Here is a 27,214-nt window from a genome sequence, read left to right on the forward strand (position 1 = left end):
GCTGCTTTGACTGAAAATATTGACACGATGGCCAACGCTCACAGCAGACACAGCTTTGCTTCCATCAAAAGCAGGGGATGTTTGGCCTTTTTGCATCACATCATACCTGCTTTGCTAAATAATTCCTAAATGCATTAACATCATTAATATAATTAAGTCAATTACCTGAAAGAAACTTTCTGCATGTTGCAGAGTAACAATTACTATAAAGAACAAAACATTTAGGACACTGGTAAAGCACCAAGATGATGTAGGACCACTGGATGATATTGCTCCATAAAGATAGCTCATGACAAGACAGTTTTACAGTCTTCTTCTAGGCTTCTCCAGGGGCAGTGGGATGCTCTATTGTTTGCTACACTGAGTTAAATCATATTGCTGTAATCTGACTGAAGGCAGTTTATTAATATAAAGCTATTTTATTTGTGTCCAGATGAATACATATATATATATTTATATAAAGCTATTTTATTTGTGTCCAGATGAATATATATATATATATATATATATATATATATACACATATCCATATATATACATATATGTATATAAAAAGTGTTAGCATCCTTATCAATACTTAAATGCATTTCAGCAAGTCGCTGCATATAGCCTATAATTCTCCAGATACAATTTGTTCAAAATTTTGCCTGAATGTGAGCATTTTGGAGAAGTGACGAATCAATGTACATCATTAAGCACTTCATATTTAAGTGTTTCAGAGTCCTTTCAGTACAACCAATACACTTGATGTAATGAAGTTAAGGATCCATTCTGAAACCAAATGATGATGATGACTATCAAATAAAATGACTGTTCAGACATAGGCCATGAAAATACTCAAGAATCACTCTTGATCAAAACATATGTTTCTCAACAAACTTTTTTTTTTTTTAAATGAAGCCAGGTATGGAAAAGAACAGCCTACCTCTTAATAAAAAAATTAAAAATCTTCCTCCTCAGTTTTTTCCAGTTTTAAGGATAAATGTTTCATGTTTACAGGTTCTAAGGCAGAAATGGAGGCCTAACAGACAATTAAAAGCAATTCTGTGAAAATGGGCCTGGGGATGCCACCCTGTAAAATGATTGATAGTGTATTTCCCATAGTTGTACTAATGAAAAAGCTGTTGTCAGACTGTTCTCAAGAGAATGGTGTCAGTGCTACTGCAAGATCTGCTCATGAGTTAGAAACTCATGAGTTAGAAAATGAGAACCAAATGGACTCACAGCTGGGAAAACCCAACAATAATTAATTTAACTAGCAACCATTTGTACAGACTTTGTGTAAGTTTAAAAATTTCCCTTGAGAGGAGCAAGGTCAGTGAAGGATAGAGTTCATGTTTCCAGTGATAATGAAAAACACTTAGACATAAATAGTGAGGAAGGTTTTGATTCTATATTTGATGCATGAAAACTTTAATGTTTCTACTATGACTGAGCACTACAAACCCTAGCCCATCTCCATATGGGATGGAGAATTTAGCTTAGTGTTATTTTGATTCTGATTTAGAGTCATGGGAGAAAAAGAGAGGAACCTCTGCTATCTTATCTGCCCTCCTCCCCATGATAGACTGGTCTTAAAAGTACAGAGGGAAAACAATGTCATTAAAAGGCTTTCATTCCAATTCTTTGATAAGGAAGATGCAAACAGTTTGAGCCCTAACATGTTGTTTCATTTTAATGAGCAGCGAGTACCTTCCCGGTCCTTATTAAAGTGGTTAATGGTGCTTCTACTGCCTCATTATCAGTGCTAGGACACATTTGGTGTTGTTCCTACTGCTAAGCCAACTCCTTTTAGTTTGACAGATGATCAGAAAGTCAAATCAGATTGCTCAGAGATACTTGTTAATAAAATTCCAACAGTGTTTCTCTGAGTGTCCATGGGGATGCTAAAATTATTTTATTTTCTTCAGGTTTTCTGTAATTACTGTGATTGTACTTTCTCCAAAGAAATATATCTATGCCAATTAAAACTATACTGGGTTTATAGGTTGATGAGACTAGCATGAAACTGTTATTTGGTTTTAATCAAAACACACAGATTAAATTGAGCTTCCCTTGTATTAATTCCAAATGTTAAATTCAAATGCTCCAGATTTTTTTTGTGAAGCATGTTAATGTTTTAGTTTAAAAAGCATATTTTTATGCAATCCTAATGAATTTTTTTTTGTTTTGTTTTTCCCTTCTTTTGCTTCTCTTGCCTTTATTTCCTTTGAGGGGTGTGATGTTTCCTTGCTTTTGTTTCTAAATACACAGCATATTTGAGACCTAATTGCAATATGTTATAATGCTGATCACAGTGCAGATCACTAAGTGTATATAATACCAGACAAAGCAACTACAAAAGGATAATGCCTATATTCTGCTGCCTTTTGCTTTCTGGATTACAATATAATGGCTATGTACATAGACCTGAACATCACTTACAAAATATTCAGAGTCAGTACTTAACATATAATTTCATTACCTGCATATCCATATTAAACTGCCTGGATTTAAAGTGAAGATTATGAAACATTCCTGAATTGTTTCTATTAGGGTATTCTTTAAATATTTCATGGAAAAAGAATGCTACATTCAATGCTCCCACCAAACATAAATCTGTGCAATGAGGTGAAAAACTTACTGCTAATTGGAATGAGATTAGTGACTGTATTTTTGCCCACAATTTAAGGATAAGACACATTATTACTCTGAATAGCTGCCAGAAAAATGCATTTGCAGGAGTCACTTGATCCTTAGCAGGATGAACAGACAAGGAAAACAGAAGTAGAACAGGAAAGAATACATGTTTCTCACCAGAGAGTCCAGTCATGCCCACAGTAGGGCTGAACATTTCCCAGGTAGAACCCCAGAGACTGTGTGACTTCAACCAGGTTGGTGAAGTCCAGACTGATGCTGTTGAAGAGCACAGAGGTCATGATGATCTCATCGATTGCCCACACATCTTCACCTTGAGAGGAGTGATATGGCTGCCACCACCTGAACTGAATGCCAACCTGCCTTGCATCTTCAGGCAGCTCCACTGAAATTATCCTGGAAAACAAAACAAAGTCGTTGTTGCCAGTTTTTCCTGTTTGTAATAATTTCATGGGGATGTATTTTTTGGTAAATTTTCCTTACTGAACCTAAAAGTCATGAAGTAAATTTAACCCCCCAGTACCGTAGCATCTGCTGGAATAGCTGCTACCAGTGACAGGGACAGGAGAATTGTTAGTTCTCTTGGTAATCAGTTCATTGACTGAAAACCAGGCGTGTACAAAAGCCACCAGAAAGAGTTTCTACCAAATTTGTAATTTTTCCTTCTATTGTGGACCTCTCAGTAAATTTAAAGGTGTAAATTAGCAAAGGAATGATGAGCTGACAAGGATTTAAGAATTCCAGTTCCTTTTTGTCAGACTCAGTGGGTTTTATCCTGAAGATATGGATCTTGTAAACATCTGCATTCCACACATAGCATTGATCTCATTCTAATGGTGCTATTGTCCTAGAAGAACCCCCCCTGTAAATTGCCACAATCAAGTGGAAATGGTTCATCATGTCAGACAGTGTGATTATGAGTATCCCTTTTTGGCAGACACTCCTTTTTGTAGCTGCATAGAGATGCAACTGGAGGTGAGTCCAGGTGCTTGTGGTATGCAAGGTCACCTGATTTGTCATGGCAGCTATGTCAACACACCAAGAATTGAAAAACTGCAAAGAAAATTGGGAGTATTATCTGATTTCCAGGAGCAATTTTCATACACTGCAGGAGGGAGTATACATTAATTGCCACAGCAATGACACCTTCTTGAAAGCCCCATAAATCACTAAGACCATGGTACCCCACACAGCCACATCAGCTGTGAGACAGGCAACAGGGACATTTGTCTCCATTGGGGTACAATTACTTGCTGGCTAAAGGGTTTTCAGCCAGCTCATCATGTAGCTGTTATTTTTCTTTGTCTGTTCAAGGAAATATGGATAAAATGAAATATTGGGTAAACTGAAAACATCTTTTTATACTTCAGCACCAAATTCTTTTCATACTCAAGGCTTTCTAAGCTGCCTGTTATAATATTTTGTTCTCTGCATATGAAAAAGTCTTGTGCCTGTGGCAATCTTAGTGCAAAAACCACACTCTTAAAAATTACTTGCTCCAACATCCTTGTAGAGAGTAGATTTATAACACTGTTATTTAGTGTCACATTCATTTTAAAGAAGAATACATTAATCTATTAACCAGAAAAAATCAAATAGCTTGGCTAAACAGGTGGGAAGCACTCAGGAAGTCCTGCCTAGCTTTTCCAGGAGCTGCTTTCTGCCATCCATAGACTGGAGAAAGAAGTGCAGAAGGACAGCCAGAGGTGACATGGCCATGTCCCTGTGGCATGGGACCAGCACAGTACACGCTTTATCTATGGTGGATACCTTTCCTTTACACTCAAATAAACATGTTTGAATGACTTCAGACCCTGGCTTCTTTTCCACTAAGGATTCTCTCATAAGAAGCAACTTTATCACCTTTTGTATTAATTTTTTAAAGGCACAAATGACAAGAAATTGCTACTGATGCTAAAAGGAACCATATATTTTTCTGCCATGATTCAGGAGTGTGAACCTGAGGAAAGTTGGTACCCTGGTAAGGAGGAACATTGTATGGCTCTCCATCAGTGGGCTCTGTGAAGCACCTGGCACTTATGTGGGCTAATGCTCTGCCAAAATCCAGGCATAATTCCTCTGCTGGTGGTTGCCTCTGATGCCTGTATCTTCCCTTTCACTCTTAACTCTCATAAGCTTGCCCATGTGGACACTAATTCTTATAGACAGTAATATACAGAAAATCTTAAATCATGACATGCACCGCTGATACACATATCAGATGTTAAAATATTTAACACATGTTAAAATAAATTCCCCATCCCAGGGGATTAAGCTAACACAATTTAAAAATGTAGGTGTAAACCACCACGTATGGCACATATGTTAGTATGCAGAACTTGACTACACCTCCAGTTGTAACAACTTCTCCTGTCTGGCTTTGATTTGTTGGAGATAGATGGAGAGGGAGGGGGATTCCTGCTAATGATTTTTCTGCTGCAGAGAAGAAAAGTGCTCCTACTTACATTACCAGCCACCATTAAATTTGTTAAAAACCAGCTGGGAGACCTTTGCTCTGATCTCATTCTTTCAAGCTATGCGCATACCTAATATTGAAAAGCCACCGCTGTTCTGCCCAGAAGAAAAATGCAGCTGTCAAATGTTAGCAGATTAAATGCACCTTTTCAGCAGAACATTAAATGTGTAATTATTTTTTGTATGACTGAAGATTAATTAAATTCGTGGATACAGACTGATTGCCAAACTTTGCAGCAGTCCATCTATGTTACTAAAAATGCTGATATTTTCAGAAAACACAATATGAAAAGGTGAAGCTTTGTTCATAATTATTGCCAGCATTAGCTTCAGGTTTGTATGTATGTCATTTTTCTATCTACCCAGAGTGGACTGAATAATCTTTCTATCCATCCATCCATCCATCCATCCACCCGTCTACCTCCCACGGCAAAATCTCTCTAACTTGTGTATAATGTACTTTGCTCTGTACCTTGTCAGAACAACAGAAATTGTGTTTCACACCTAACCTCAAAAAGAAAAAAAAGTCTCTGGCATCTGTGTAATTTATTACATTTGTATCTTAAACTTGATTAAAATCAGTCACCAGAATATGTATTTTCCTTTTTGTTATAAAAATTTCATAGTGCTATATATTAAAAACCTTTAGGGAAATATAATTCCTACAGATGTAGTCTTGAATCTAAGAATTAGAAACAAGGTCATATAAAATATATATGTGACTATAACAAAGGTAGGCAAACTAAACTTTGAAGAAGATTTTTAAGTCTTCCAGTCTGTAGCATCTTTCCTTTGGAAACATTTAGAACTTCAAAAATTAAAGTCTACAATGTCTTCAATGTCTTTCTATCAAATATAGTCCTCCTCTCACATTTTTGAGTATTTCTTATAGCTCCCAGGAAATAATTTTAATGTTACAAGGAATTTTTTTTCAATTAGAACATTCTTAATCACACTTTGAAGATTGCAATTTTGTACTGAGTTATTAACAAGATGTGGAAATCTGATTTTTTTTTTGTTTTGTTTTTAAAAAAACACTCATCTGAGCTCAATAAATATAAATAATGAAAGTTATGTGTAGCTAAAGGGACTTGCAGGCTATTTACAGTCCCACCCCTGGGGCTGACTAAGATGTTTTCCTTGAACTCAGTAGAGAAGGAGACACAGGGCAATACCCAGGTCAAAGCAACCCATGGGCAGGAAATGGACCTGCTGGAATGAGTCCATTGATGCCACTGCCAGTTCTGCCTCTCCTGGGCCCCTTTGCAGAGCATCTCCTTTAACTGGCATTTATTGGCTCTGCAGCAGCACCCCATGAAGGTGGCTGCTGCCAGGTTTGAGAAGGTTTGCATAGATCCAGACTAGACTGTTCCAGGATTTTGGTACTGCATGGAGACTCCTGATTTTGTATTGCTGTACTAAGTTTGGTGGATGGTGTCACAAATGTAAGGAACATCTTCTCTTAATACAAGAGATATATTCCTCTCTAATCTGACACCAAACTTGGGTGTTGCTAGATGAAATGAGCTCTTTGTTCAACTTCTTTTTTATTTGTGCAAGTCCCAGGCACAGTCACCAACAGGTTCTCCCAGGGCACCAAGCCCAGACCAGGGCAGAAGCACAGCCATGAAGTCATGCAATTGCCTTGAGAGTGGGAGCAGGTGAGTCTTCCTGCTGACCTCAGAGATCCTCACAATCCTGCAGAGATCCTCACAATCAGATTCTGTCTCAGCTGTCCTGTGCTGCCTGCAAACTCCTAATCCCAGAGGACGGTGTAGTGAGGGTATCTATGGCTTCAAAGCTGCAAATAATTTATGTTAATTTTTCTTTACAAGTGGCTGCTTCCGTGGGAAGAGTCATGCCCCTATTTCCCACAAGTACACTTCTATCCCTCATCCTGCACTGCCTCAGCTTGTTCTGTTGTATCACCTGAGACCTGAAAGCCATTAAACCGATGTGTTCATTTTTATGGAATGACAAAATGAGAACTATAGTAGAATAGTTGCAAAATGTTCAAGGAAGGTGGTAACTTAGGGTGTGTGAAAAAAACTCTTCATTCCCTCTTGCACCACGCACTCAGTCTCCACATTGTGGAGACCACCACAGCCAGCATAACTGCATGCAGTTAACTCTTTGTGATATGTGTGCACCTACCTTGGCTCGTGGTAGTTGAGATAAGAGTAGTGCTCCAGCAGTTTCCAGGTGATGCCGTTGTCGTAGGAGTAGTGCAGCAGCACTCCTTCCCCAGGCTGGTCGGGCGCTTTGCAGGTGCTCAGCACCGACTTGCTGCCCAGGCGCAGGGTGAACTGCAGGAACCTGCACCAGAATCACACAAATATTTGCAGGGTATCCTTTTCACAGTGGGGTTTTCTTGTGTTTGTTTTTTTTTTTTTTTTTTAATTTTTTTTAACTTTGTGTTTGGTTTGGTTTTTTCCCTAACCAGGTTGTTTTCAGATCTTCTCAATCTAGGCAAATTTTGATAAATATCGGTTATGGGGTTTTGTACTTGTGATTTGTTTTTATCGTCAAGTAATGCATTGTGGCACATATAGTTAAAAAAATGCCAATCATTACTCCCTTTAATTATTTATTAGGCACTGAAGGGGAGGGAGAGATAGTGAATGGATCTAATCAGCTGCCACAAGCTGTCAAATAAACACAACCTTATAAATAATTAATTAGCACTTGGCTTTGACACTCAGGTTTGATATTAACATTTCATATTTTCCATCCAACCCTGTACAATAACTTCCCTCCAGTCTGTTTTGGGCTCTGCTGATTACAAAGCAGGAGGAAAAAAAAGGCAAGGCTACAAAATCTCCATTAAAAAATGGAACTAGGAGTTTTTGAAAACAACTGGTTAAATAACAGGCAAGGCTGTAGCTGTAGGGGGAGGGGCTCTCCCATTTCTTTGCTCCACCTGACTCCTCCTTCCCTCTCACCTGGATTGGGAGCTGTCCAGGAAGGAGGTGATGAGCTGGCGCCTGCCGTCCTTGTTGAAGACCAGGGCCTTGCCGCTGGCCAGCACGCCGCAGCCGAAGCTGACCTCGGCCCCGCGGATGGAGTAGAAGCTGTGGTAGGAGGAGAGGCGGGAGCTGGCAAAGCTCTCGGAGATGAACATGGGGAAGGTCTGCGACGCCGTCTCGCACGCCGGCCCCGAGAAACCGGGGTCACACCTGCGGGGAGGAAGGGGGAGAGCACGACTGGTGACCCATCTTTGGGGTGGCTGCTTGTCATCAAACAGGGGGGCTGCAGCTGCTCATGGACTGAGGGTACCCACAAGGTCCCTCTTAACTCTGAGGCCCAAGAACCTCTTTGAACTTTACTTAGGTAAAGTGCACAGTGAACGATTTCTGTTAGCTAGTATTTACTTTTCAAATTAAAAGAATATGTATTTATGAACATCCCATGAATCTACACAACACACAATAGTTTTATTAATTTTTGGAACAAAACCCCTGCTGACATAATTACAGTTGTTCATATGTAAAATGACAAATTTGCTTTTATCTGTAGCACACTAGATGTGGTTACAAGAAATTAAGTTACTGTCCCTGTCATATTTTCTGAAAAATCTTTGCCCAGGATTTCTCTCCTGGGAAGCTGAGAAGACTCAGAGAAAAATGAAAACAATATTATCTGATTGGCTTCTCCTGTGTTCTGCTGCTTTGGAATGTGGTTGGAGATTGTTTATCCAACATGTGAATTGTTTTGACTTAATGACCAATCACAGTCAGGCTGTGTTGGGACTCTGGTGAGTTACGAGTTTTCATCAGTACCTTGTTAAACCTTCTGTAAGTATCCTTTCTCTATTCTTTAGTATAGCTTTAGTATAGCATTCTTTAATATGATAAAATACCATAAAATAATAAATTAGCCTTCTAAGAACATGGAGTCAGATTCATCTTTCCTCCCCACAACGGGGGACCCCGAAAAAACCACAAGTTGCAAAAGAGAATGCTCTGTGGGTCATACTCTTGTTTATACCTAAATGTAGTTACACCAATATTAAGAATGTGCTTACTGGTTTTGGGTAACTACCTTTTTATTTTTTAGAGTGGAACCCTTTTAACAAGCCAGACTATCAGAAAAAAGTAGACTGGTAATCTTCTGTCCTTGAGGTATGTTACATTATGGGATGTTATAACTATTAAAATTGTAATTCTTTCCCAACATTTAATACAAAAGTGATAAAATCACAAATCACCTCTATACCCAGTATATATGACATTTCAGTGTGCTCTGTAGCACATTTTAAGATGAACTGGAAGTTAGACACTATACATGAAGAAAATAATAAAAAAAAAAAAATTAAACATGCTGCTGTTTAGAAAGATTGATCTTTAGCTTTACAGTGAACTTCATGAATTCTGAGGGTTATGCTAGTTTTATATGTAGTCATCTAAAAGAGCAAGGACTGAAATGAAAATCACTTTAACTTTCACACTACCAAGTGAACTCTGAGACAGAAATTGAACATGAGTGCTGAATATAACACTTACTTGCAGCCATTTCTAGTACACTGTCCTCGCCCTGAGCAGAATTTGAGGCAAGATGGACCAATATAAACTGCAGAGAGAGAAATCAATTAAATGGAGGGTTATGCTATGTGGTAAAGAGAATATGATGCATACAAGAAAGTGTACAGACCTCACAATTATTGTATTTATTTAAATCCCACTACCTGGAAAAGGTCTATGAAAGGATATAAAGCATTTGGCTGTGTCACGAATAGTCAGGGATAATTTATTATTTGATGTGTCATATCCAACTGTGGCTAAAGACACACTACTGTGGCAACTAGTACTGTCTTAATTACTGTCTGTGAATGAAATCAGATAATTTGGTAGGCATTGACCTTTTTCATAATTTTTCATTGGCATTCCCTTCATCTTAGTTTGGAGATATAATCCAGTCTATATATTGGTACATTCTAGTAGCAGTCTTGTAGATTTAAAAAATATGTCACTGCTTCTCTCATTGAAATCTACATACTTTCCTTGACTGGATTTAGGGGAATAAGAACCTGCCCTGATATGTCTTATGTAACTACTAATTTTCATACCCTTTCACTGATTCTTTTAAATGGAACAAAATTTCACATCCAAAATGCTCAAAAATATACCAGACTTGTTTTACTCTTTTGCTTCATCTTCCTCCAGTGATTCCTCATTGACAGTATTGATATTTGTGAAAAATATGAAGGATGGAAAGATGAGAAAATGTCAGTGTAATCTCTTGCACTATAAGAAAGAAAAGTTATAACTTGTGGGCAATATTATTTTAATATAAAATGCTAAAAGGCCTTAAAACCATGAATAATGGCATCTTTTCTGTTGAAGAATTACTTGGAGTTACCCACTTGCATTATGACATTTGTAAGAAATAGCCACCAATTTGAAATCATCTATAAGAAGCAGTACTTCTTCCTTTTCCTAGTTTTATAATGTTGCCCATCACAGCAGGGTGTCAGCTCTCCCTAGCAGACACACTCTAAATCCCTCTTTGCTGCTCCCTATAACTAAGTCCTCATCAGATTTCATGTGATTTCTAGGTTTTCTCACATCTCAGGGTGCAAAAATTCTGTTCTGTCTGTTTGATTTTTGTGTCTTTTGAGGTCTTTTTGAGGGGGTGGTAAAAGTAGAAGGGTTAAAGATGTAATGATGTCATTCAAAATGAACAAACTTCATGGAAATTGGCATTTTTCCAGAGTTTCTGAAATATGGCCAGCTTCCAGATTTCATTTAAAACTAAATTCACATAGGAAACAGTCGTGAAGCTCAGAGTGCTGAATCTTTGAAAATCTTCCTCTCTTCAAGAATTTGAGTGGCTTGCCAATATTTATGAGTTTTTCCCTTAAATACAGTGTAAAACTTCAGTATCACTAGTATTTAACAAAGGAGGCATTCAAAACCTCAGAAATATGTCTTTAAGACTCGATTCCTGTGTCATGGTTCTGCAGCTCAAATTCAGAGCAGGCACTTTCTAGCAGATGGTTGGTAAAGCTTTTCTTGAGATTCTTCACACAGGAGCATGCAGCATCCTTTCATGGAGCTATATTTTGTTCTGTAAGCAAAGGTTGTGCAGATAAATGAATTGTCAAATGATTTTCAAAAACTTGTTTTGTTCTGATGTAAGGAATCTGTATCCTTGGATTGATTCACCTTGCTGTGGTTTCTGTGAACCTCTCATGAGTGTCTCCAACACTTAGAGTCAGTATTTTTTTGGATAGCAACTCATCTTTGCAGATACTCACAGAAATCTTCTCATCTTTAAATACCTATCTTTCCCCTTAATTTTACTTTCTTTTTGATGTATATAACATCCCTAAAGAGAAGCATTAAGACTATATCCAGAATGTCAAGATGATGCTACTTCCAGTTATGATTAAGTGAACAACTTTCATTACTTTTAGTGACAAAATTTCCTTAATGATATTACCTTAACAGCTTCAAGATTTTCTTGTCAATACTAGGCATCATTTTAAGAATTCTGCAAAATGTAAATATTTACCATTCCTAGGCACCATATCAAGCCTTACTGGGAATCACTGCAAAATTTCACAGGCAATTTTACATCAGTGTAAATCACTAAACTACATATTTCAGGCATTTAACAAAACAAATTCTGAATGTAGCTTACTTACTTCCAAATCACTTAAGGCTAACAAGCAAGCTTAAAAAAAAATTGCATTTACTCTTAGTTAACCCTTTCAATCATACTTATTTCTGCACTTCATACATTTCATCCTGTGCTCCTAAATAATTTTTACTGCCCTTTAAAGTATTCCTTGATAATTCTGGTCCTGGTTTTGCTCTGTAATAAGTCATATAAATATTTATCAGCATAAACTTCTCCCAGTTCTTCACATCCATTTAAAGATAAACGTATGTGAAAAATAATTTCTGAAGGGAAGAACAGTTCCCTGAAACAGATGGCACTTTCCCCTGAAGATATGGTAAACAATGTAAGGTTTTCTCAGTGTTTTGGTAGCAGCATTGCTTGAAGATGGTCTTCTATGTCCAGAAGCAAAATAAGTCCCAGATGCTGCTCCTGTTGCTTAGGCTGCTGCAGTACATGTCCTTAACAGCCAGTGTGAAACCTATTTATGTAATTAGGACTAAGCAGATATAAGAAATATTATATTAAGCCCTGTCAGTAATATTTTTCCCTGGAAAGCATTCAATTAAACAGAAAAATAAATCTAGTAGACTGTTGTCTTTTCTAGACAACAGAAGACTGTTGTCTTTTCTAGACTCCCTCTCCAGCTTCAAAATGCACCTGCTGCCAAATGCAACTAAGCAGAACAGGAATTTAACAAACTGTAAATTCATTGACTTGTGATGGTGGAAAATATGTTTACTTAGAGCAGCATATAAAATTTACTTTTCTGCTGTGTCATGATCATGGGTAGGAATACTAACTATTGTCAATTGCCCACATATTTCCAAGGATTGGTCCTGTTTGCCTCCATCGAATCCTGGTGTCACTGGTGAGTGCAGCGTTGGGAAGGGGAATTGTTATTCTGTTCCATCTGAAATACATGTAACACAAACATTTTACACAGACAGTTATTATGCAACAGTATATTTTGCAGATATGTTTATGTATTCTGGAAGCTTTGTGAGAAGCTTAATTTTAAAATCTGCTCAAATAAAGCATAAATTTACAGCAGCTTTAGAAAATACAAATTAAAAATAAGAAGTCATATGTCATACAGAATATGAATACTAGTTATTGTCTTAGCCATTTTCCCCCTGTAGGAATACACAAAGTTGACAAAGACCATAAGCTCCTTTGCTGCAGTAGCTTCTCCATCCCCATGAATATCTCCTAAAACTGAACCTTCAGCAGGGCTGAACTCTGTTTGGTGAAAACCCTCAGAGGGTGAGGAGTGGTGCAGAGGATTTGGCGTGCTGCAGTCTGGGCCATCATTCTCTATCATCTACAGAGGCTACCCTTCCTGCACACACCAGGAGTAATGGTTCCTATGAAAATTGTATGGGACTAGGGGCTGTGTGCCATCAGATCATAGCAATGCTTCAGCTGCACTTTCTTTTTGTAAGTGCTGTGGAAGTTGGGACACCAAGGGATTTTGTGCTACGCAGAAAAATGCCACAGTTCATTTTTCAGTGAGAATGGTAGAGAAGAGACTCAATACTGAGAAGGGTTGATACAGGAAAGTGACACTAATGACCATCTCCATCTGCTGAAGTACAGAGGATGTGTGTCACTGTAACCCAGTACTGGGATTGAGGATGTCAACGCAGCTTTGAGTAGTGTTTTTTCTGACCAAGAAGAAAACTTTTGTGGCTTTGATAAGGTATAAGTTTTCTTCTTCTTATCAACATGCTGTCCAAAAGTGGGTTTTTTAGTAATTTCTCTTTAGCATCAAAAAATGATTATTATACCACAGAAGCAGCCCTATACACTTCAGGTTTCATGACTGGGTAGCCAGGGAGCTCAGAACACTCCTTCCTTGCTGTCCCCAGGTAGTCAGAAGGAATGATGACCCAGAGGTGTGTGCTTTGCTGCTTTCTCCAGTTCCCATCTGCAGTGCTGTGCATTTTGCAGTTTGCAGAGCGCTCTCACCCGCTGTAGTTTTCGGAGGCGTAGATGGTGCTGTGGGGCAGGTGGGGCCCTGCACAAATCTCAGGCAGACACTCCGTGTGCAGCAGCGACCACGAGCGACCGTGGTTGGTGGAGAACTCGAGGCTGACGCTGGTAACACATTGAAGGGAAGAAAGGAGAAAGACACCATGAGGGTACCTGGCATAGATCTCAATATAGAAGGACCAACATTGAGAAATCACCAAATCTCCTGTTTCTAATAACTGATGAGGAAACAAGAAAGAATTTTAAGCAGAATTTGAGTACAAAAAATCCTGCAAATGCAAACGTGAGACAAAGTTTCACGTTTAGTTTCCTCAATCTAAAAACCCCAAAGGTTTTTAGATTGACGATTGCCTGAAAACAGAGTTCTTGTTGGGCCACAAGAACATCTAGCCAGTGTTTGTATGCTGCTTCTGTTAAAAGAACTGCATTATTTTTATATTTTGTATTTTATATTGAAATAGCTTCAGATATGAGGAGAAACCTTGAATTAATCAGAGCTAGACAGCATCGTGTGAGCACAGGGCCAGCTGCTAACTATGACATCTGCAAAAGGTAGCAAAAGACCACTAGCTGTTCCTGCATGGGCTGTCTCTTTCCTGAGTTAAAAAAAACCCAAATTGTTTACAACCTATAAGGAAATCCTTAGATGCCCTACACTCTGAAGACCTTGAGAAAGTAATATAGAAAATGCTTGATTTACTACAGATTAGTATTATACTGAGTTATTCTTGTAATTTCCTCCATAGAATTAGCTCGTAATATTCTGTTTTATTTTAAGTGATGGAACATTATAGAAGTCATAATTCATCTCCTCAATATTAAATTATTGGATTTTCAATTTTTATTTTTATGATAATTTGCTGACAACATTACTTTATTTAAATGTACCATCACTGTGATATTGTGTATATTAAAGCAGTTTATGGAGGTTTTGACTAATTTATTTCAGGTTTAGCTGTGGAGCTATCTTAGAGGGTCATATTTACTGCTTATATCCAGCACGAGTCTCTCACATTTTGCAGTAATGAAAGCATTATGAATAATGCTGCAGACTGGGAGATGTGAAATGATGCAGTATTTGGGAAATACAAATAGGAAAAATGGTGACCTAATGCTTCTTTGGTTACGAAGAAGCTCATTTCTAGTTCAGAAATAGAAGAAAGGATATTAATCTTTCAACATATATACTAATCTCCACCAGAAAACAAATTGAGACAGAGACTTTATATAATATGTTTACTGGCCAGGAATGTTTATAGGCAAAGTTTTCACTTTTTATGTAGGAAAATGCTGTTGCCTTCTCTTCCTATCAAATATAAGTGCAGTGCCTTGATTTTTGCTTCCCTTGAATTTTTTTTGCTTCCCTTTCTTTTTGCTACCCTGCATGGGTACAAGAACTGCCAGTGTTAACTGTCAGTCTACTTTCCAGCTGGAAGTACACCATGGGACACAGATTAAAGCACTCATAATCTCTTACTTTAAACTCTCAACTCTGCAAATAATAAAGTAACTTAATCCCCATAAAATACCAAGATAAATATTCTCATATGCTTTTAATGGAAGAGGGACAGTGGGCAGTTTGGTTTTGGGTTCTCCATTTGAAGAAGCACATTAAGAATTTTGAGAGCAGAGTAAAGGATGGGCAAGATGCCCACGGCTTTGAGCACCAAGCTAGGATGGGCTGAGGAGCTGGCTTGCTCAGCCTGGTGGGAAGGGGGGAGCTATAGCATCCTGTGGTGGTGCAGAGGGCACTCAAGGAAACTGGAGTCAAAGTCTCCTCAGTAGTGTCAGGCATACTACAAAGGACAATAATGATAAAGACATGGTTTCATAGTTTTGTACTGTACATTAGGAAACACTTTTTCACTTGAGCAGGTGAGGTAGCACAGTGTCCATCCATGAAGACTTTTCAAGTCATGGATAGGCAGAGCCATGTCTGACCTACCCAGTAACAATCCATCCTGAAGCAGCAGGTGTCACCAGATAACCTCTATAGGTCCCTTCTAACCAACATTTCTGTGATTCTATAACACATAGAGCCTAAAATAACTCCCTTTGCTCCCTTTCCCCATGGAAAAATTCACACTGAATGTCCAGAAGAAGTAAATCCAGAAAAAGTGTTCTGAGATCAGCCTACAGAGAGTGACCTCCTCACACTGATGGTCATTTAGGTGAGGGTCATTTATCACCAGTCTTACTAGAATTAGACATGCTTGTGGCATCAGTAATCTCAGAGAAGCCAGCAGGGCGGGTTTCTGCTGCTGCCTTTAATGCTTTCCTCCTCACACAGTATTAAGAAGTAAATCTCATACCCATTAGAAACTGAAGCAAAAGTCAGTCTGAAATCATGAGCATATTTCATGATAATGGGCTAAGAAAAACAAGTTTTGACCTGAAAAGCTATTAAATGACTCTTTATTGCACGTGAGATAGATAAATCTGGGCCTGTAAAGATCAGAAGAAACATTAGCTTTTGAGCAGCTTGTATTTGTCATTATTAATGGGAGCCCTTCTTCTGAAAAAAAGATTTACAAACCCTTATATAGATTCTATAGACCAAAATATATTAGAAAGCTGATACCCAAAAGAATGATCTCTCCAGTTTTACCTGTTACCAGGTTGGTAAGTTCCACACCCCAAATTGATGGAGAACTGGATCATGTGAGTCACTGAGGAAGGGAGCACTGGAAGGACATGGAAGTAATCCACAGCCCAGACATTCCTGTTGTGGCCTTGGTGACTCTTTTGCTTCAGGCAAAATTTGGTTGCAGGGGTCTGCAGGTCCGGACTAATGACAACAGAAACCAAAGATGGCACCTTCAGAAGAAATTAAGGCTTAAATAAGTTAAAAAGGTCACAATGTACCATTTAAAATAAAAAAAGCAACTCTAATTATGCTGAACCACACGTGCTGTTCTCTCTCCTTGATTCATTTTGTTAACTTTTTTAGCCACTTTTTTCCACACACCATCCCAAATAAAATCTTTTACTATTATGTGGATAGGTATTAGCACCCTGAGTACCAGTGATGCTTATCACCTCAGAGGGATGGGAATGTGTGGTTGTAAAGGCACAGAAGAAAAGACTGCACCTTCTGTGTTCTGAGAGGGGCAAGTGTATGCTGTCTGTTTGAGCTGGGAAGGGAAGGTGATGTTTGTCCTGGAGCCTTACAGCTCCCAGGAGCTAAGGCAGGGTGGTGGCATGGCTGCTCTGGATACGTGAGAATGGAGAAACAGCAGGAGTTCACAGGCATAAGTGGGGAGGATGTTTTGCTGCTGAAATAAATGAAAGCACTGCCTCACAAAGCTTAGCCTTTGTCCTAAAGCAATGTAATTAGAACTTTATTATGTCAAAAGAGGATGTCAGCTTTAAAACTGCTTGTTTGAAAAAATCTCCACAATGAATTCCATGTGATTTCAGATCCTATCTCTCCCCAAGTTCCCTAATTAATATTTTATTATTTTACAATTACAGTTTCCTTAGTTTTACAAAAGTTCTGCCCTGTCTTTCACACAGAAGCAGGGGAGGAGGGAAGCAATGCACAATGAAACAATGCAAGTGACTCAACCAAACTCAGGCCAAACACTATTGTAAACATTTGGTTTCTAAGTGCTAAAGTTACAGACAAAATGTACACAGATCTGTGCTTGAAATCAGCAGCATCTTTACCATCAAACTTCCCTCAGACTATGAAAGCACACTGCACTTCAATATCTAGCTCATCTAAGTGTACTTGTATGAAATACCAAATTTTGCCTGTTTTACAGCAGCAGAAAAAGGAGACCTCAGGGCCAGATTATTCAGGGTAGACATGGTCTAAGTGCTTCCTTGCCCTAGGCATGAAGGATCCTGAAGGCAAGTTCAAGGTCTTTACTGTCCTGCTGAGGGTGGTGGATGTGGTTGGAAGGTGGCTGCACTTTGGGCAGAGGAGATGCTGCCTGTGCACTCTGCCAGCAGCTGCCTCCCACGGCTGAGTCCATGCCCTCAGCACTGCAGACCCTCTCCCAGCCCCTGATCCCACCAGGAATGACCCTCTCAGGACCCTGCTCCTCAGCATCACACTGTGCCTGCAACGAGCTTGAGTGGAAACAGGAGTGATCTTCTGTGAGGAGATGTTATCACTGCAGTTTTCAGGTAATAACTGACAATTTTTGCCCATTGCTTTCCTGCCTGTTTCCCCAGCCCCAGCCAACACTGCACAGTCCTGCCTGGGGCTGGAGTAACTGCAGAGCTGTGCTGCAAAAGTGCCTGACTGCTCCCAGGCCTGCACATGATCTATGTGTTTGGGAAGGTCACATTTGAGTGCCCCTGTGGAATTCACCACACAATATTCCTGTGATGGCTTGAGAAGAGAATGATCTGTCCATTCCCATCCACCTGCTTTAAGACAATTTACCTTGTAAGCAGCATAGGTCAGGGTATCAAGAGGTATGTGTTCCCTCCTGCCTTCAATCTTGGCATACAGTATGACATCATTTTCATGGGATTCTCCAGAATCACAAGTTCCCCCTGTACAACACATATTTGAGTGAGAAAAAAAATTAATTGAAGCCCTTGTTATTGGAAAGTGGAATCATATATGCAGCCTTAATGATGAAAATAATTACAGTCAGATGCTATTTAACTTGGGATCTGAAACAAAAGAACATCATCCCTAAAGACACAGTGTATGGGAACTGTTTGATCAGATGCACCATGGCAGAGATCAAGGGGCTTGACGATTACGAAAACCTCAAGTACCTCTTTTAATCAGCTTATCAAAACAATTTAAATAGAAAATGCTGTGCCTCAAGCAATACTTCTATCTGTGTGCTTTAAATCCTATTTACATAGAAATGCTCTGCTGTTAAGTTCTCATCAGTAAACTGCTATTTACTGCTGACACTTCATGCAGTCACACATGTAGGCAGGTACATAACAGTATTTCAAATATTTCTCAGCTGATAGTTTGGCAGCTGAGAACTTCTTCTAAGAAGGAAGTGAGAAAGACCCTGTGTTCCTTATTTGTTGTGCTGCTCCTTCTACTGTCTACACCATATCCTAAAAGAGATGGCTGGCTGGATGGAATCTATTGCACCACACAAAACATGTGTGGTATGCTTGCCCAACTGCAACAGGGCAGCATTTGAAATATCCTTCTAACAGTAGAACCCAAAATACTCACTAAGCTTCTGTGGAAGAGATGTATTGGCAAATATGAGCCTTATGTTCTGCATTATAGTTACAAGATAAACATCACCACACAACTACGGTATTATGGAAAAGAAGCTTTTAAAGAAAATTTCTGTATTTGAAACAAAATTGTTAATTAATTATTTCCCTGTATAGTATGGTTACTCTAGGTAGTAAAAAAAATTTAAAAATCCCAAAATAGAAATAAAAGCAGAATGAGGAAGCTTCTTTGAAAAGACTGCAGAGTAGAAAGATTGCACATATTGGAACACTTTCTCCACTTGTTTTTGGATAGGTTTTTTTTTGTTTTTTTTGTTTGTTTGTTTTTTTTTTTTTTTTTTTGTTGGTTGTTGTTTGTTTGATTTTTGTTTGGTTTTTTTTTTTTTTTCTACAGCCAGCCAGTTCTTGTAACAGACTAGGAGAAGCAGTCCAGAGAACTGGACAAGATGTGCATCACTAATGTGTTTTATACTGTAATAAAGAACATCCATTTGTCCTTTCAAATATTCTCCTTGCCCGACTGTTCAAACAATTATTTATTTAATTAAACAATACACAGAGAATACATTTTTCTAACAATATCCTGCTATCCTCTGTGTCTGCATCTGCTAACAGCTTCTCCCCTGAGTTCAGAAGGTTGACAAAATTTCTTTCCTGTTTCTCTTGCAGGTGTTGTAATGCTTGGAAGAAATGAGAAAAAGCATCCTCTTTTTCCTGTGCTTTATCCATAATTCATGTAACACAGAGGAGATGTGCAACAATTTAGGAAAACAACATGAGGTCTTCCCCTCATTAAATAAAATGTGTTTTTTTCTTGTTGATACAGAAGGTTGCTTGTGAAGGTCACAGGTTTATCCTCTGCTTCCTCCTTTATTATTCTATCATTCTCTTTTAAGCAAAAATCCTCACTTTCTCTAAACATGGTGTTGAGAGAAAAACCTCATGGAACTTCCTTTATGTGCAAAATAGAAATTCTGGAAAAATACTGTGAGCATTAACTTCCATGTTCATGGTGATTCTGCTCTGTTGCAACACCAAACTTGTGCAGTTGCACTGACAACAGCAGTGGGGAGGGGAGGTGACAGGACAGGCTGGCTCTCAGCTGCTTTCTGAGCCCTGGTAAATGACTGATGCTGTTCTTGCCCCAGTAAGGAAGGTCCACAGAGGATGTTAACACCACAGCAGTGCTCTCATGAGGGATGCCACATGTAAAACACATCTCCTCCCAAACCATTGCACACTCTGTGTGAATCTCACCCTGGACCAATGTATTAGCAGATGACAGATTTTAGGAATGGAGTAAGAGCTTTTGAGGTGAAACTATTCCATGGGTTCATCAGGAAAGGCTGCCCTGTCTCTATGCTACTCCCATCTCATCCTCATGTGCAACTCTCTGGACTCTGATGGATTAGCACCAGGGTCTACATGGACATGGCCACAGGAGGATATGAGAGGTACCTGTAAAACCTCTAAACATGACAAAGACATGACCATCTCTTCTTAGTATGAGTTAAGAGGCACTGATTGAAATTAGTGTTTAAAAGACAAGAATATGCTTCTCCACACAAGATTTGTCCAACTGTGGAGCACTTCACAATGTAAATCTCACATGCTTCACATCCTGTATTACATTAGTAATTTATACTCACCCATACTGAAATAAAATCTCAAGTTCCCATAACCTGTGGTGTCCATGTATGGAGTACATATTTTTCTTTCTCCATCTCTGAGAAATACCATAGCTGAGCCAGATTCCAGGGTTCCACACTCAGTACCAATGACAGCTCCAAAGACGTCCCACCTGCAGAGGCCAACAATAGGTGAAGGTGCAGCAGCACACTACTGATAAACCCATACAAAACATGCCATAGGGGTTCACTGGTACTTATGAAATTAGCTGTTTCTACTCTTACAGGGGACAAAAAACCACTTGAAGTGTTTCAAATGTCATCCCTATGCCATTATTTACATATTCAATGTTAGCTTTTAAACTCAATTGACTCATCAAAGGCAAAGTTAATACAAATATTGGTAGTAATGCATGAATTAATAAAAAAATGAGCCTTTTAATGAATACTGCTACCAAATATATAGTGTTGTATTGTTCTACCATCTTCATTATTTTTTTTCTGGTGCTAAAATGTTTAAAAAAGAAATGCATTCCGATTGATTTTGCATAATAAAAGATTTATAGATCAATGAAACTTGAAAAGGCACATGTCCACCATATCTGCTATACAAATATTAAATATGTAGGTAATAGCTGAAAATTCTCTCTTTTCATCTTTTTGAGCATTTAGGGCAACAGTTTTTAACTAACACATGAACAGAGTATGAAAAAAGACTGCTGTGTTCCTAATATGTGATGATATGATCTTTCTCAGTTTTTCTGTACAGCATTTTATCTTATTTTTATTCAGTGATAATTAAAAGAGCTGTTGCAGCATTTTCCAATTAAATATTTTACATTGAAAATACATTTTCATCATGAAAGTGATGGTTACTTCAAAACTCGACACAATGTTTTGAAATACTAGAAAGTGTTGAAATCTTGTGCATTATTTTGGTCTGATACATTATTATTATTCATGTTGAAGTCTTAATTCATAATTAAGTATTTAAGAATTATAAGGCTGATAAAACAATGAAATTATTCAGAATCACTAAATCCTGATAATCCAAACATTTAACTATCCAGCATGATTCAGGAGCAATGAGAAAACATGGAAGTTCAGAAATCCTTGTGGGAGGCACAGTCTTTTCCTGTCTCCTTCCACCAGAGACAATCTCTAGCAGGTATGTGCCATATCACAATTTCAAAAACTGTCATTACAAGAACTAAACAGTTTATTTATTAGTTTAACCATTCCAATGACTTCAAAATGCATTTCTAGGATCCTCTTAAAAGCTGCCTGTTTCCCCATGGACCTAAGCTGTGACAGACTGGTGACATGCCTGTTTGGAAATCCTGCTTTAAACCTGTCAGTCATTTACACAGGAATTAGTGAGCTTAACATCACTGAAAAGCTTTATGATATAAATATAAATATTTTAATGGAAGCACAGTTTAATCTAACCCTAATTCTATTGTGCAGATTTTTTAAAGCTAATGTGCAATATAATGTGCAATATAAAAGCACAATATTGAAAATGGGTCTCCCAGGCTGAAGGCAAGTACAGAATTAAACAGTTGTGCCTACTTCATCTTACACAAAAAAATCTCACAATGCTCCATTGATCTTTTGTATGCTCTATTTAGCTCAATTAAAACACTCTGTAGTGACCCACAAAACAGCTCGGGGTCATGAATGATGCAGATCATGGATGTTTCCAGGGATGTTTCCTTTTAGGCAGCATCAGGAATGAAAACTAGAGAATTCTACATTTTTTATCTATTTAAAGGCACTTTAATAGAAGTACATCAACACACTGCCAGTAAAGAAAATGAAGAAGGATCCTGGGTGATGGCATGATTTAACATTTACATTTGAACTAATTTATCCTTCATATAAGTCTTGGAATTCTTCTTTATAAAACAGGTGATTTATGGACCTAAACTAGGCCAACTGAACATGGAGGTCCAAAGCAAGAATGTGCCTGCTAGGCAGCCTGATGTGGGGATGTGCTGACCTTTAGGATCAGGCTCTAATTCACACAAGTAAAGAGAAGATGAACAACAGTGGAAATATGTGTGGTACTTACAGCAAGCCCTACCCACATAGCCTCCCACTTTAGGTGGTACATTCAAAAAATACTGCAACATATAATACAACTGCTTATTAAAAACAGTGATGATTCCTTCTGCCCTCATCTCCAAGAGCATTTGGTGCAGAGGGAACTGGTGCTGACCCCTATACCTAAGCTTCTTTTTGCTCTCCCTTATGAGGGATGCTTTTGCCTTCCCCTTGAAAGCTGTCAGGCTCCAGCTGATGTGACAAAGCAGGGCCTGAGAACTTCCTGAAGCTCTCTCTCAGGTATACATTGTTCTGTGACTGATTACAGTAAAACCGTACTTCATATATAGTTTAAATAGCATTTAATTGCATATTTCTCTAAGAAGTGATATAAGGAAACTCACTCAAATGTATTTGCATTTCTATACAGCTCCCAACACAAATTGCAGAGAAATGTTGGAAAGAGGAACAGTAGTGGTGGCAATTTTATATGATTAGGATGTAGTTGTCACCCAAGTTCGGTGTTTATTTACGGCAGCATGCAATTTAAATCTCCATTCTTACAGAACAATAGAAAGAAGGAAGTTTCTAATATAGAGTAAAATTTCCAAAGAAAAAAATAGGAGAAAGGTCATGAGGCCTTGGGCTGGCAGAGTGGGGGCAGATCAGGACCTGGCTGCTGGGACACAGAATGAGAGAATCAAAGGAGGACTGCACCCTCCCTTGTCATCTGCAGCTGGAACCAGGCACCCTGTGACAGGGAAAGTGCCATTTTCCTCATTCAGAAGGAACTGTACAATTTCTAACCTGGGCTGAAAGTTGCTCAACTTATCTTAACTAAGCACCCAGTTGTGAAGAGAAGATCTACAGACAGAGCAGATGTCCACAGTCAGCATTCCCATCCTGTTTTTTTTCAGGATGGAAAAAAGATGGAGAGCACATCTCAAAGGTATCCCACATGGTCATGTAGAACACAACACACACGAGCTCATTTTCTTCCCTTTATCTGAAGCACACCTGCTGCCATTGTCTGATTATTTGAACTGGAACAGAGTCCACGGTGAATATTTTTTCTGTAAACCCCAAATATATGTATGTGTCCACAGGACACTTTAGCAGGTATTTCTTAAAAAGTGCTCTTCACTTTCATCACAGCATAGGCAGCATTTGAATCAGTTGTTAATGACCTGAAGTACTTTGTAGGCTAAAATCAACATTCAGTGGAGACCCATAAATTAGCAGTGTATGTTTCCCATTGCCCTGGGGTTACAGCCACTAATGATTTTTATTATTTTTTTTTAATAGAAAAGAATCAAGACCCTACTGAGGTTGCTTTCTTTTTGTCAGAATTTATACAATGAGGTGTATAAAATGAAGCTTCTTTATCAGGACACATTTTTCAAAGCTCACTCATGTTTTAGTAAGAGTACTAATATTGTTGTCCTAGACAGTTTTATTTATTTTCTGCATGCTTGCAGCAGACCCTGCTGGATATGGCTTTACAGGGACCCTTTGAATCACAAAGTATATATTCAGAGTAGAAATAGAAAATTATCAGCCAGACCCTGAGCTCTTGCCCAGCAGGTATGGCTATGCTCTTGGTGATGCCAGATGAGAATGGACTGCTGCTTCATCTTTCCTGCCTCCACCTTCTCCTCCTCTTCCTCCTCCAGCACCTACAGGCATCTGCATAAACAGGAGCTCTCTCTCAGTAAAGTGAGGCTCACAGAGGGGGTGAATTCCTCAAGGAATTTGGATATGAGCTTGTTAACAACACTGGTGTGAATTAAAAAAACAGATCACCATCACATGTTTCTTTAGAAAGGCTACATTCGTCACAAACACCATTTTTTCCACTAAAAACAGTGGTGACAGGATGGTCCAGAGACAAACCGTTCCTCCTGGGATTCCTGGACTTGTTTCTTCCTAAAATCTGCAACCATGTGCTATTTACAGTATTGCTATTTATCCTAGTCACTGACTATACAGCACAGATAAGAAGCAATTCCCTATTTATCCTGTTTCCTCATGCCTGGAGTGAAGCTGCTGGCCTGTGCAGGGCCCTGCTCTGGCTGGGGACACTCACCCTTTGGGCTGGCTCTCAAACTCCTCTGCCCACTGCTCCTGGGCATCCTCCATGGAGAGGTCCACGTCCCGGGTGGTGGCGAAGTTGAACTCGCTGCCCTCGGTGCCGTGGAAGTAGATGGAGTTGCCATCGGACTGGCAGCTGTGCTGTGGGCAGAAGGAGCACATGGGAGCTGAGGTTATGCTGGGTTTGTACAGTGCTCACACATTGTCAGATCTCAGCCTGAGCTGGGCTTTATCCATGGACTCACTGATGCCTGAAGCTAAATAAAAACCAGATGGTGATCCTGTATCTTCCTTGTCCTATCCCAACAATTGTTGTGTCCTAATCTTGTACTGCTTCCCTAGGAACCCACTACAGACCATGGTAAAATTTTGTTTGCATTGAAAGTCATGTACCACATCTGTGGGTGTTTATTTCTGTTTTAAAGCATGGCCCCTACGTCTGGGCCACACACAACCCTGTCTGCAAATAACTTCAGTAGTATATCAAATATTGGAGATTTTGTAGGCGTAAGAGTTGTGTGCTGTGAAGCATGTCAGATCTCTGTGTGTGAATTTTTTCCAAAAGAGGTATTTGTGTGTAAAATTGCTATGCACTGCCATACAGTAAACTTTGGGCCCCAAGTGTATGGCTGAAAAGGCTGTATGTGCTGTATTTAGCAAATATTATTGAACAACAAATAGCTCTAGAGGCAATAAGCTCTTGTGATAGAGCAATCCCAGGGGTCCTGAGGCTGATCCCAAACCCACTGTCTGTTTTTCCTACTGCATTTCTGCACATACTGCCTCAGCAACATCAAATGGTGCCATGTGTCTCCCCCAACATGCCATGGCCACCAGAACACTCCAGGAGTGTTGGCCTGGAAGGAGCTACCTGTGAGGTGTACAAGGGGGTTATAGTATAGATTTTCTTCTTTCTCCCATCCTACATTTTTTGGCTTCTTGTGTGTCTGATAAATAGACAGTCTGCCAAATCTCTGAGGCAGAAAAAGGTACTACAATTTTCTAAAGAAGATCTACCTTGTCTTAATGCAAACAGAGCACTTTGTAGTTTTTTGAATTCTTCATATTACAAAAAGTACTGATAAAACAAATAATTCTCTCAAACACTTCTTTTATTCATGTGTGTGTGTGTGTGTGTGTGTGTGTGTGTGTGTGTGTGTGTGTGAGATCTTGCTCCTTAAGATTGGAAGCTGAATTAAGGACCTATTAATTAGAATAATTCTGCATTCTTACAACATCTCAGTATTTAAAAAAGAGATACAATAATGCCAAATTGCATTGACCTTTTCAGTATTGTCTCTGCAGTGCCCTCTTGTCTCTGAACCCCTTCATAATGCACCAAGGGAAAATATGACAATCACATCTTCTGCACTTAAAAAGGTCATGGGAGTGTCACATAAAGGAATAATTAGATTTTAACAAAGAGAAGGGTGGGGCAAGAAATGAAAACTGCTCAGTACATCTTTGTCTATGGGTTTTTATGAGCAAAGTACAAAATAACACATTTTGTCATATTTTATACCACCTTATTTATCAATGTACTAAAGTGACATAATTGAAATTCTTTTATTGATGATTTTCAAGCATGGTTGTCAATACCTCACCAATTAATTTATATAAAGGAACATAATTTTTATATTTCTGGAGGTGCCTACACATTGTTAGAAAAAACTGTGAGCACTTGAAGTCTGATTTTGGTATAGAGAGTTCCTGTTCTGTACTTGAATGACAACAGCTCAATGTTTATTAACACAGACTTAATATCACATAAAAATATAACACATTGTAAAAACTTAAAGACTGTTTCAACTGCTAAAATAAACTAATTGCTGTTAAGTGTTTTTTTCCCCAAAGAAAGGTCAAAGCAATAGAAAGATCCTGAAGTGTTGATAACTTATCACAGAAATTAAATAGATTTTGTCACAAGTCTCCTTTCTCCTTGGTCTGTTAATGCAGCATACACACAGTACACCATATATGCCACTGAAAAGGCAGAATAATTTACACAGCAAATATATCAGAACTAGCAGAAATTAATGAGACAGTTTTATATCTTCTCTTTGAAAAACAGCAGTTGTACTAGGCAGTTATTTATAATGGACTGAGAAATTGCTTTTGTTTACTGATTTTAACCTTCACACTCATCAGCATCACTAGCATCAGAATTTTAAGAATCATTTCTTTGTTGTGCTTCTTGATTTACAGAATTTTCTTCATTTGCTGAACACAAATGAAGTATCCTTTCTCTGTCAATCAATCTGCCACAAAACTCTTAGTATCTGCAGGCAGCCAAATAAATACACTAAAAATAAATATTCAGGCTAAAACTTAATTCAAATTTATACATAAACCTTCGTCTCAGGGATCAAATAGCTAAATAGATCCTACTCAGGTAGATATTAGAATTGCATACACGCATTAGAAAATCCTCTATAAGAGCAACTTATATCTCAGGTGCTAAGTTATATGTAAGTATGCATTGATAGTGGGTATATTAGTAGTAATTAGTGATCTCTTGCCTGATGAAAACCATCTATTAAAATAAACAC

At 38.6% G+C, this 27,214-nt stretch overlaps 1 protein-coding gene across 1 annotated transcript in view; it reads right to left on the bottom strand.

The window, feature by feature from the left end:
• The window catches only part of RELN (reelin), a 280,730-nt gene that overhangs the window by 90,430 nt on the left and 163,086 nt on the right, over positions 1-27,214 (bottom strand). Inside the window, exons 11-20 of the mRNA XM_030237765.2 lie at positions 24,661-24,806; positions 20,550-20,701; positions 18,125-18,237; positions 16,337-16,545; positions 13,705-13,833; positions 12,537-12,646; positions 9,615-9,681; positions 8,055-8,288; positions 7,267-7,428; positions 2,797-3,033 (exon numbers count right to left, since the gene is read on the bottom strand). Of these exons, the coding sequence (XP_030093625.2) occupies positions 2,797-3,033; positions 7,267-7,428; positions 8,055-8,288; positions 9,615-9,681; positions 12,537-12,646; positions 13,705-13,833; positions 16,337-16,545; positions 18,125-18,237; positions 20,550-20,701; positions 24,661-24,806 (1,559 nt within the window). The remainder of the gene's footprint in view (positions 1-2,796; positions 3,034-7,266; positions 7,429-8,054; positions 8,289-9,614; positions 9,682-12,536; positions 12,647-13,704; positions 13,834-16,336; positions 16,546-18,124; positions 18,238-20,549; positions 20,702-24,660; positions 24,807-27,214) is intronic.

Source organism: Serinus canaria, chromosome 1A, assembly GCF_022539315.1.
Source record: "Serinus canaria isolate serCan28SL12 chromosome 1A, serCan2020, whole genome shotgun sequence".
NCBI lineage: Eukaryota > Metazoa > Chordata > Aves > Passeriformes > Fringillidae > Serinus > Serinus canaria.